This window comes from Tamandua tetradactyla, chromosome 15, assembly GCF_023851605.1.
Source record: "Tamandua tetradactyla isolate mTamTet1 chromosome 15, mTamTet1.pri, whole genome shotgun sequence".
Taxonomy (NCBI): Eukaryota; Metazoa; Chordata; class Mammalia; order Pilosa; family Myrmecophagidae; genus Tamandua; species Tamandua tetradactyla.
In genome coordinates this window covers 21,048,051-21,060,893 of record NC_135341.1, presented here as the reverse complement: position 1 = coordinate 21,060,893, position 12,843 = coordinate 21,048,051, and the positions used below count along the sequence as shown (strand labels likewise).

At 40.8% G+C, this 12,843-nt stretch overlaps 1 protein-coding gene across 3 annotated transcripts in view; it reads left to right on the top strand.

Moving 5' to 3' along the window:
• The window catches only part of SYNPR (synaptoporin), a 321,242-nt gene extending 316,523 nt beyond the window's left edge, over positions 1-4,719 (top strand). For 2 of the 3 annotated variants that reach the window (XM_077128800.1, XM_077128799.1), the window contains exons 5-6: positions 3,030-3,195; positions 4,428-4,719. In XM_077128800.1, the coding sequence (XP_076984915.1) occupies positions 3,030-3,195; positions 4,428-4,618 (357 nt within the window). In that variant the 3' untranslated portion in view covers positions 4,619-4,719. Of the gene's footprint in view, positions 1-3,029; positions 4,403-4,427 lie in introns of those variants that run through there. The other variant, XM_077128798.1, reaches the window with a different exon arrangement.
• The last annotated feature ends 8,124 nt before the right edge of the window (positions 4,720-12,843 follow it).

Below are 12,843 nucleotides of genomic sequence, written 5' to 3'. Positions count from 1 at the left end.
TTCGAGCAATAATTATGATATTTTCTACCCGAACAAATTTGCTTTCTCCAAAGCCCTTTGGCATCTATAATTTCACAATAACACTAAAAGGTAAGCAAGCTATGCAGATAGTTCACAAACTCAAGGGCTTACGGAAGGTTTCAGAAGTAGTTACAGCAGTGCCAGAATGACAGCCAAGCTCTCCAAATGCTGTTGCCACTCAAAATGGTTATGGGCACACTCTTGGAGCCAGCCTGCAAGGGCTTGAAACCTGCCTCCACTGCTCAATAACTGAGTGCACTGAGACAAATTAAAGAACCTCTCTAAATCTTAGTTTTATCATCTGTGAAATGGAAATAATTCTAGAACAGACCTCAAAAGACTGTTGAAAGGTTTCAGTGAAATAATCCATGAAAAATACTTAGCATGGTGTCTGGCATATGGTAAATGCTCAGTGAGTGTCAATTTGCAGCTGCTACTTAAATGTCTTCATTTTCTTAAATGCCACATAGTGTCTGAACCCAAAGTGCATGCGTGTGTATTGGGTGGGGGTGGGGGGATTTTCTCATTCTCTCAGTTTTTCTTTCTGTCTGCACCCCCAAGTAAATTTGTTACATCTTTTTAAATAATCTCTCATTTTTTTCCCATGCCATGTACTGTGTCTTTCGATCTCTCTTTCTCCTGCCCCCATGTATGAATGTGAATCAAAATCTTCACCCCAATTTCAGTTGTAGCAAAATGGCAAGAAAAGATTCAAGTGCCCATGTACCCCTAAAATATGCCAGCCCCACGAAGGTACATCTGTAACCACCATGAAGTGGGAATTCGTGCCGCTTAAATTTGCCTATGGGAATGCTTTGTTTATGTTCTCTCTTTTAAATTGCATTTCCCTGAGTTCTAAGTAATTCTGGAACATTCCTTTTTCAAAACTAAGTCATAGCAGGTTAAAGGGAGAGATTCAGGGATAGGAGATAGATAAATTTAGAAACCTGGACAGAGCCACCCCTTCATATTTGGAAAGATTCTTTGATAATTTTTCTACTCATACATTGACATATGCTTAAAAACATACAATTCAACCAAGAATTTCCCTTTGATGGAAAGTATCCCTGCTATTGTACACAGGATTAGAAGGTTCTATTTGCAAATAAATTTTGCCTGTGATTGCCCAATTCATTTGATTAAGCAGCTATTACACGGTAAGTGCCTTATTTTATCTCTTGTATCTCCCTTAGCAAGTAGCCAAGAGCATTGCACAACAGCACCACATGGGTTCTCAAATATGATTAAGCAAAGGAAAGAAAAGAGAATAGAAGAGGAAGATGAAGGAGTGGTGGGAGAGAAAGAAGGTCTAGATAAATTCTTCCATTAGATTAACTGGGGACCTAGGTACTTCGTTTTAGCTTTTGACATCTCAAGAAAATGGTCTCACTGTCAAAGCCCCCTTTCAATCTATGCTGCAGCAGAAGAGTCAACTGAATACAAGTCATGGAGCTATTTTAGAAAATGATTCAGAACCCAGCAACTACTCATTGAGAACTTACTACGCATCTGGCATTATCTAACTGCTTTATATACATCATCTTTAATCCTTATGACAATCCCTCAAGGAAGCATTTACAATTCTCATTCTTTACAGGAAAAATAAATGCGGTCCAGAGGCTAAATGCAAGAAAGTACAGAGCCCAAGGAATTTGGTACCAAAGCCCATGGGGATTACTCCAAACTGACATTAAGTCAGACTGCTCTGATCCATCTTCTACGAAAATATTGAAATGCTTTGGTAAATAGCCCCCCGTTCCAAGTCCCCTTGAGTGCCACAACCCCTAGAACTACCAGCCCCTCACTTGGGCACCCTAAACTGTTCCACCCACCACCAACCAAAGGATTAATTTTAGTACCACAAGGGACTTCAGCACCCTACTTCAGAGCAATGGCCACTGTCTAAGTCCGTTTTGATTGCTGTGTATCATTTGGAATGGCTACTAAATACACATTTATGTCTTCCCAGCTTTGTAGAATGCTACTGTATTTGGTCAACTCTCAAGCCTGCAGAAATGAACCTGGGTGATGGGGACTCCTGTTAAAGGCCTTTTGCAGCAAAAAATAATTCCGCTTCCATTTTAGGCCCTGGGGAGGTAGCACCCACTCCACTGACTCACCAATACCTTTCTGGAGACTAAGAGGAATTTCCATAGTTAAGTCTCACATCCAGTTCTTGAGAAAATATTTCAATCCTTCCTGAAAGCTGTACTTCATTCATAGTCTGATTTCAGCACCTAACACTTTTGAATGTGAGCAGGTATAGAGTAAAACTACTCAAAAAATTGACCTCTATATTCTCTATCTATGACCCCTCTCAGTCATCGACATGTTCCTTTCACATGTTTTACCTTATTTTATTTATTTATTTATTTGTTCATTCATTCATTATTATTTTTTCACCTCATCTGCATACCACTTGTATACATGATTACTTCAAACTTTTTTTAAAATTGACTCACCTTATTTATAGCTCAACAATAAATGGAAAAGCAGTATTTTTTTACCATAAGTAGCAGGTAACCTTAAAAATTAATTATTACAGTATCTGACAAACTTATCAGGAGTATCTCAGTTGGGGAGATAATGACGTGGCTGAGGTAAGGGCTAAGGCTATGAAATCAGAAAAGAGTTTGAATCCCAGATCCACAATTTACTAAGTCCTGTGGCCTTAGACAAGATGTTTATGCTTGCTGAACCTCAGTTTCCATATCATTAATATGGGCATATTCATGGCTCCTTCCTCTTAAACTAATTGTTGGTACTAAGTAAATCAATACACACATGCACACGCACACACACACACAAACCTTTTGTGCAGTGCCTGACATCTAGCAAGCATTCAATAAAGGCCAGATGTTCTAAATGAAGTAATAGCTCCAATTGGAAAATGTGTGAACATTGAAGTGGAAAGTGATATTTTATATTGTGAAGAGTTTTTCTGAAATTGAGATTTTTCTTGGGCGTCTGTCCAGTCTATCAACTCATTTCCTTTGATTCTCCTTCAGGTGTTTGGATTCTTGAACTTTATTCTCTGGGCTGGAAACATATGGTTTGTTTTCAAGGAGACCGGCTGGCATTCCTCAGGGCAGAGATACCTGTCAGATCCGATGGAGAAGCACTCCAGCAGCTATAGCCAAGGTGGTTACAATCAAGACAGCTATGGGTCAAGCGGTGGGTATAGCCAGCAGGCGAGTTTGGGGCCATCCTCTGACGAGTTTGGGCAACAGCCCAGTGGCCCCGCTTCCTTTACCAATCAGATATAATAGCCTAGTGTTTGCATTCTTCTGGAGATAGACTCACCACCACCTTTCAGTTTCAGTGGCAGAATTTTTTAAGAGTTTAAATCAATTATTAATGCAGAGTGTTGAATGCAAATCAGAGAGCTGTGGTCCTCATTAAAGCAGGAAGTCCTGGGTGGTGATGAACGGTACTTAGAGATGAGATAACACGAGGAGATATATTATTCAGCACAGAGAGCTAATTGGAGAGTACTTGTTATATACACAGATACTTTTATGGTCGTTTTGTATGTGTGTTGAGATAGTAGAAGCATTTTGTAGCTTAAAGTCTCTAGAATGTAATATGCATAAAGTAAGTTAAATAGCACTGAGTTTTCCTATGCATTTTGATGCAAAAGATGTTTTAATTATTTCCCTAAGACAATTTGGTGTATCAAAATGTGCATGTATTATTTTCAAATTGTAGGCCCTCTAGGACTGTGAATCTCTAGGTATTTATTTCAGTTACTCAGCTTTGTTTTGTTTTTTACTTGACCAATGAATGTTTGTATGATTTAGTGCATGCATAAGTATTTTCTCACAAAATGAACATTTGAACTGTACTTACAAAAATTTTCCAGTTTGCACCATGAATTTGTTAAATGGACGTTTAAAGAAATGTATTCACTACTTTGTATACTTTGCAAATTTGTCTCTCCAGTTATATCCAAACTGTGATTGCATTGTAACTAAGTTGTTTTTTTCCTATTAATAGATACTCAGTGTTATGTATGGTAACTACCCAATATTTATTCTATTTGTTAACTAAATATTTACATTCTTGTAACTTTCTATAGTATTTTGTGGCTCTCATCAGGTAGATAATGAAGAATAAGGCCCAATAGCTGTATCGTCTTTATGGTGTATTATTTTCTTAGAATAACAGAGATGCAGATATCAGATACCATATACAAGAAGCTGTGGAGCTGAAGTATTAATTTATAAAGGATATTCTGTAGAAACTACATTCCCAGCTAAGCTTCTAAACCTTATTTATTTATAAAGTTAAATGCCTAACAATCCAATTATTAAAAATCCCCAAATCACTGCTCAATTCACTAATTACGAATTCTGATTTGTGTTGTTACCCATACATTTAAAATGGCTTCCATGTGCCGCCCTCAGAGGATTCTCATGAGATATTCCCCAGAACGCGTTCATTATCAAGAAGATGCCAATCTTCATCTCTTTATTTTAACTCAATTGAAACACCAGGACCCCAAAATGAGGGTAAGATGAACTTCTGTATTTCCAGATTAAAGTTGTTACTGAAGTTTAAACTCATTGTGTCATCTGTGATGTGTGAAGCACTTTAGCATCAAATAGTTTTGTGTCTTAAATGATATCTGTAACCAGTTTCTGGATCCCGTTGGATAAATCTGTATTGTGATATCTATTTGACCTTAATAAAGTTATTGCATACACTGCTGGCTGGATAATGGAGAATTACCACAACAGAACAGGACTGGCTTTGGCAATGAAAGAACAAGTAAATGTGCAGTGCTTCCACTCTTTCTCACCTCCTCCTTGTTTCATGATCCTGGCTTATTCATTCATTGCACTTTCTAGGACCTCACATGCACCGATCGCTGAACAAGCCACTGGAGATATGATAGTGAGCAAAAGCAAAAGCAGCCTCTGCCTCAGGAAGCTGATGCTCTATTAGGGGAGACAGACATTAAAATAAATATGCTGCAGCTATTATGTGTGCAACAAAGAAAGGCACATGATTCCACAAGAACATTTATCAGAGAAATTTGAGCTCCAGGAGGGCTTCCCTGTGGAAACAACAATTGAGCTTAAGGTATGAAGACTGCATAGGCTTCACTAGGAAAACAGTGGGAGGGAAAAGTATTCTAGGTACAGAACAACCTTGCAAATCTCTCTTACTGGTAGAAGGCACAGTGGTTATGGAGTGTGGGCAGACTGCAAATGACCAAAGGGGCCCTGGTAGGAGATGTGGTTGCTTTGCTGATAAAACCCTGCTTTGAGGAAGGAATAAGGAATTCTGACTTTTTCCTAAAGAAGCTAAGGAAAAGTGTTGGAAGATGGAATGGAAAGAGATTAGCATTTTGAGAGGATCTCAATGAGGGCAGGGTAGAGAGTAGATTGGAGGAGAGCAAAAGTGAAGAGTATCCCTGGGATAAGGAAATAAGCCTTCCACTATTAGGGGAGGGGCTGGGGGGGCAGGGAACTGGCCTGAGGTCTACTCCCACCCTCCTCCCACCCCCATTCTCAGGTCAGTGGCTGATTTTGACTATTTGCCCCAGCATTGTTCAAGAGGAGAGCGTGGTCTCTATTTCATAAGCTGCCTTGAACTATCCGAAGGAGAAAAGTCCCCCAAACAAGCAGTTATTTTTACCAGCTTTAGCAAATACAAAGTACATTCCTGGCTCTGATGAATGGAAGGCACTCTCTGCCCTGGTGGAGACAGAGCCATGCTTCCACAGTCCACTGCAGATGCACAAAATAAAGATCAGCTAGAACTTGATGGTGATTTTCACTAAACTGGTGATGATCCTTCTGCTTTCAAGAAAAGAGGTATAGATCATCCTTTTAAAAATATATTTTTTTTTACTGAAACATCTTCACACACCATACAGTCCATCCAAAGTATACAATCAGTGGCTCACAATATCATCACAGTGTTGTGTACCCATTATCAACATGATTTTTAGAATAGTTGCATAAGTCCAGAAAAGGACATTAAAAAAAAGAAAAATGTCATACATCCCATACACCTTACCCCTACCTCTCATTGACCACTACTATTTCCATCTATCCAATTTTTTTTTTACTTATTATTTATCTATTTTTGTCCTCATTTTTTTACTCATCTGTCCATACCCTGGGAGTATCAGACACAAGGTTTTCACAATCATACAGTCACATTGTACTGTAAAAATTATGTCATTATACAATCATCTTCAAGAATCAAGGCTACTGGAACACAGTACTACAGTTTCAGGTACTTCCCTCCAGCCACTCCAATACACCATACACTAAGAAGGGATATCTTATATATCTATATAAGAATAACCTCCAGGATAACCTCTCGACTCTGAAATCTCTCAGCCACTGAAACTTTATTTTGTCTCATTTCTGTCTCCCCCCTTTTGGTCAAGAAGTCCTTCTCAATCCAATGATGTCAGGTCCCAGTTTATCCTGGGATTTCTGTCCCACGTTACCAGGGAGATTTACACCCCCGGAAGTCATATCCCACAGAAGGGGGAGGGCAGTGAGTTTGCCTGCCAAGTTGGCTTAGGAAAAGAGGCCACATGTAGGATATGATCTTTTAAAAGATCAGTGTAGCAGGAGAGTCTCAGTCTGGATGTCCAATAGACTTAATCTGGAATCACAGCTTCACACTCACTCTGCTTTCAAGATGTGCCTTAACTTTCCTGAGATTTTTTCTCTTGGAGGAGGTAAAGCATACAAGTAAAAAGGGTGGGCTCTGAGGCCCAATTGCCTAGGTCAGAATCTTTTCCCTGCCATTTTACTTGGCAGCTCTTCTCTCTCTTCCTCAATGCTTTCTCTAAAACCTAGACCTTTTCTGAAGCCACTACCTTAAGGCAAAGGCAGCCTGGAAATGTGGGGGAGTCAAAACTCTAGGACAACTTTCAACATTGGGGGATGAGGGAAGGTGGATAAATGCCACTGGCAACATACCTTCTCATTCAGTCTCTCATCTCTATAATGGGTAATAGTAACAGCTGCCCCATAAGATTGATATCAGGATGAAAAGGATATTCTGTGTAAAGGAATTAGAATAGTTTCTGACACTACACTGTCTGAGTTTTGTTCCCCCTGAAAGCAAAGCCTGAGGCAAGAACTTGGGAGAAGAATGTTTGGGAGGTGATTCCAAGAAGCTGGAGGGAGGGAGCAGGTAAAGCCAGGAAGGGAAGAAGGAAAGGCCAATAAAAGGGTTCATTTGTGATGTTGCTGGTGAAGGCAGCAGGAGCTCAGTTCCACCAGGAACTCTGAGTAGTGTTCAAAATGCCTTCTGCAGTTGTCCATCCTAGGGACAGGAGCTGGAGTATTTATCTAGCAAACGTCAACCCCCACTGATTGAGAGTTGCCTATGGGAGTGGTAATTGTCCCATGTTTCCAGTAGGAACTATAGGCTGAGCACACTCCTACAGCTTCAGAGAAATAAGCCTTGATTCCTAATATCTAGCAGGCAGTGGGCTGAGGTGGGCAGAAGGGGAGTTGATATGAGTTTTGCCCCTCCCCCTCCCCCTATTCCTGGGAACAGTGGCCTGAAGGAAGGATAAAAGAGGAGCTCTGGAAAGTACATGTGTGAGGGGATCACTCAATGAGTCAAACTACTCTTCACAACTGTGGCTGAAATCAGAGGGTGGTCAAGAGAAAGTGACCTAGGCCATCAAAATTGTCTGCTTTGGTGATCAGTGAATGTTGGCTACTATCATTTACTCTGTAAAATGGGGCTGCAGATAATTCCTACCACACAGGGTAGTGACAGAATTGACCTGGTATGGAAAAGCTTGGTAAACTGTACAGCATTCTGCAAATGTTCATTGGGTATTGAATTTTGAGGACCAAATCTACTCCACACTTATGTGAGCCTGAGTTTCTACAATTCAAACTTCTGATTGTACTGAGGTGAGCAAAATGCAGGTCCTGGCATCTTAGAGCATAAAGTCACACTTGGAAGACTTAAAATAATAAACAAGGAGACAAACCAAATGTGTGCAAATACATTTTTAATTGGGCTATGAAGGAAAGAAACTCGGTACTCAGTGGAGAGGGAAGGTCTACTTGGAATACAGTCAGTGAAGGCCCTCTATTCAGGAGATGACATTTGGGCTAAGACATGAACACGTGAAGAAAGGGAAGGAGTCAATCATGGGGAGAACATTTCCGATGGAGTAAAGACCACATCCAAGGATTTAAGATGGAAACCACCTTTAAAGGACTGGCAAGATAAAAGCTAGTGAAGCTGAGACATGTAAGGGGAAAACCAGGAGATGGTGCTGCAGAGTTTGGAAGTGTAGGATCATGGCAGGCCTAGTAGGACATGGAAATGCTTTATTCTATATGACATGAGAGGCACTTAAGTGGGATAATGATGTGGTCCAATTTTTACTTTGAAAAGATTCCTGTTTTTTATTGTGCTACAGTTATATAACATGTCATCATTAGGGGAAGCTGGATGAAGAGTTCATGGAACTCTATGTATTATTTTTGCAACTTCCTGTAAATGGAGATGCTTAGAATGGATTGATTAAGTCATAAATTCATTCAACAGCTATGTATTAAAAATATACCATGTGTCAAGCACTGTACTGGATGATGCAGACACATATTTGAAGATAGACAATGGAGTTGACAGATCGGTAACTGGCAGAGAACATATTCAGATAAAGAAATAAGATAAATTCAAATAGTTATAAATGTCAAGAAGATAAACAAAACAGGATGGCATGAAGAAAGCAGTAGAGTTGTAGGACAATGGGCACAGAATGAGATGTCAGAAGCCCTGGCATAAGAGCATGAATTAAGTTGGGGGCTCCATCAGTCTTAAACAACAGCTTAGGCTGGTTCTTGGATCCTAAATACTGGTGTGGGGAAATCTTAAATAGGGACAGAGAGTAATAAATCTTTACTTATGTAGAGCATTTTGTGCTCTTTAAAGGTCATAACACATAGTTTCATTTAATCCTTTCAACAGCCCAGTGAAAAAGTAGATGCCAATATCCCCATCTGAAAGTGAGAGTCTTAAATTGGGTTTTCCCACAAACAGCCCCTGATGCAAGGATTCAAGTGCAGGGAGAGGTTTAGGTAAATGAACAAAGGAAGAGAAAGAAGCCAAAAGATCATGCATTCTAGAGATTGTTACTGCTAAGGGCAATTAGGGCTCAATCCCATTAGAGAGCAGGAGTCGGTGTAGAACACCTTGCAGTTATTCCAACCAAGGTCAGAGCTGTGGTGTTTATCCACCAACTCCTCTCACTCATCGATGTGGGCCACTCCTGGAAGGTGGTAATTCTCCAACACTTCCAGACTACCAAGTAAGCTTTCCAGCAACACTGCAGGTGCTCGTAGTTGGGGGTCATTAGGATGCCGTGCACGACAACAGTGAGTTCTGGGGGGACATGGGTGGACCACTCTTGGCCCCAAGAGTGATTACCCAACTGTCACTAAGGTTTGGTGAAATCAAATGACTTGACCAGGAAAAAGAGACTGGAACTTAAGCCCTTTACTTTTCAGCTCTAAGAGATTTTTTCCCCATCAACACCAGTCTACCCAACACATAAATATGACTTTAACTCCAATATGCCCAGTGATTTAATCTAGGTGTCCTCAGACAACAATATTTAATAACAATACAGTAATAGCTAATAGTTATTGAGCACTTGCAATGTGTTGACTACTGAGCTAAGCACCTTTCATTTAACCTCAGTGGCACTAAGCGATAGGAGATAGCATTATTCTTACATGACAGTTTAGGACACCAAAGTTCAGAGAAGTTGGATAATGGCAAAGAACTTGTGAGCACCTTCACTAATAAAGATAGTTTTTAATGGCTACTATCTAATGAGCATCTACTCTGCAAAGAGAACTATGCTACACACTTTATATCCATTTTCCTATGTAATGCTCACAGAAAATGTAAGATAAAATGTCATTTTATTCCCATTGAGCGAATAAGAAAACTGAGGTTTGTAAAGATTAGGTGATCTGCCCAAAGTCAGTGAGCTGAAAGCAGACAGAGCCCAAATTCAAATCCAGGTCTCTCTGCATCCTAAATCCCTCACGCTAAACCCCTTTGCCAGACCTTGATGGTGTTACTCCACCCTTCGATTAAAGCCAGATGTGCTTTTTTTTCCATAACCAATAAATCCTTATTTATTCACTTTATTTTCCCAAGGAAGAGTCAGCAATGTTTTACAAGATGATAGCAGAAGATAAAGGAATACTCAGTTGTGGTTTGCTAGCTGCTGGAATGCAACATACCAGAAATGGATTGGCTTTTAATAAAAGGGGATTTATTTTGTTAGTTCTTCAGAGGAAAGGCAGCTAACTCTCATCTGAGGTTCTTTCTTATGTGGGAAGGCACAGGGTGATCTCTGCTGGCCTTCTCTCCAGGCCTCTGGGTTCCAACAACTTTCCCCAGGGTGATTCCTTTCTGCATCTCCAAAGACCTGGGCTGAGCTGTGAGTGCTAAGGTGACGTATGGCGAGTTGCTTGGGCTGTGCTACATTGCGCTCTCTCATTTACGCACCAGCCAATTAAGTCAAACATCCTTCATTGCAGCAGGCACACCTCCTAGCCGACTGCAGATGTAATGAGCAACAGATGAGGTCCACGTACCATTGGCTCATGTCCGCAGCAACAAAACTAGGTGCCTTCACCTGGCCAAGTTGACAACTGAATCTAACTACCACACCAGTACAACAATATCAACCATCAAATACCTCAGTGATGGGGTCATCAAAGCCCAAGGTGGCTTAGACTCCTGCCATGCAGGAATGAGAGGAAGGAATTAGGGAGAGAAAAGACAGGTGCATGCTCTCCTTCCCTCTCTTCTTCCTCATAAATTCAAGATTTCACGCAAATCTTTGATTGCCAGCAGTAAACTGGACTTATATTCTTCCATCTTCTCTTAAACAACTTTGTGGCCACTTTGACTTCAGTTTTTTCTGAGTGACTTGGGTATATATTCATCTTCTCTTGCTTGGTCTTCCACCACCATTTTCGACGTGGAAGCCCCTCCCCAACCCCGCTGCTTTCCACTACCCTAGGATTGGAGATTAAGTAGGTTTGGTCCTTCCAAATACAATAGCATTTGGCATGAATCATGTCAAAGAATGGTCTTGACTCAGAAAATTGGGAATGAGGGATGTAATGTTCCTAGATTCTTCAGGAATTTTTGCATAAATTTTTCAGGAGTTGTGGAGACAGTCCAAGAATTAAATGTGTTTTGGGGGCTGGAAAGGAGGAATTGGAGAGGGGGGTAAGTTAGGAGTCAAGTTTTAGAGACAGAAGTTCTAGTCCAAAATGGGAAATAGGGGAAGGGGAACACAAAAGAAAGGGTGGTTCAAAAGCCTCACTTCGAGAAGAGGCACCCCGAAGCATATGTTTCAGATCCTTTTACCTGGTGTAAAATCTTCTGTCAAAAATGCTTTGGCTGGGTGGGCCACGGTGGCTCAGCAGGCAAGGATGCTTGCCTGCCATGCCAGAGGACCCGGGTTCGATTCCCGGTGCCTGCCCATGTAAAAAAAAAAAAAAAAAAAAGAAAGAAAAATGCTTTGGCTATTTTTATTTCAATACAATAAACAGTAATTGTAAACAATTAAAATCCCCAAAAGAATAAGGAGAAAGACCAATACAAACCAGGCCACCTAGCAGTCAACAAATTAGCAATGCGTGTAGTTCTACAGAGCCCAGACAAATACAATAACTAGAGGGGAGCAGCATTTGGGGAACAGAAGAATCCAGGCTCAAATACACATCACCCAATGTGCTCTGTTACATTAGCCCCATTTCAATCCTGTGAGGTAGGTTTGCAGTGACCTCATAGCATGTAAATGAAACCCCTTTCTCTTTAGCTGCCATGACACCAAAATCACCACTGCTGCAGGGCAGAACAGTGGCTCCAGGCATCACAGTGAAGCCTTCACTTATGGTCTCTCTGGAAGCCAAGCAGGAAAATTCCTGAATTTTGAAAGGTTAAGGATTTTAATCTTTGCTTCATCCATCCATCCCTGGGCACACACACATACACACACACATACACATGCACCATCGTTCACAGTGGCTTAGCCTAATCCAAGGATGGATCTGGTATGTCACACAAGTCCCATGCCCTAGGATTAAGAGGTTTAGAAAAGGAATCACTTATTCCTTTGGAAAAAGAATTACTTATTGCATGTATAGATAACTCTCACCTAACCTTGGCTTCCTCTCTTTGCCTTTAACCTGGCCTGGCCTTTCCCAACCTCTGTACCACCCTCTTCTTTAGACTAATTTCCAATCTTCCAGTAGATGGAGATCAAGCCATGGGGTGACCCAATTAAAACCTAGTGTCTCATGAAACACTTTCAAGGCAGAGGAATTTGAAGAGGACACTATGGCAGAAAAGCCAGCTTTAATTGGCAAAAATGCGATAGTTCAATAGGCTATAGAATCCAAATAGTTGTCCTTTGTGGTAATAAAGCAACAACAAAAGAGCATTCCTGCTATGCAGACTTGGAGCTGCTGCAAACTTATCCCTGAGACTGCTCATGTGCCTAAGACCACAGTGCAGGAATGAGGGCCTTCAATTAAAATATACAAAACCACAAATGAGACTATTTAAATGAAGAAAAACAGTTAGAATTCACAAGATATGTTTTTCACACCTTGGAGAAAGTGGGATTCAAGATGCAATTATCCAAGGGGGCAAATAGATGAAGTCATTTTGGCCCAGAATGGGTAGGAGTGATCCTTAGGAGCAGTAGGTCTGCAGCTGCCCCACCACCCACCCTCTCTTACCTATCATCAAGACCCACTGCTTGGGACAGTATCCAACACCATG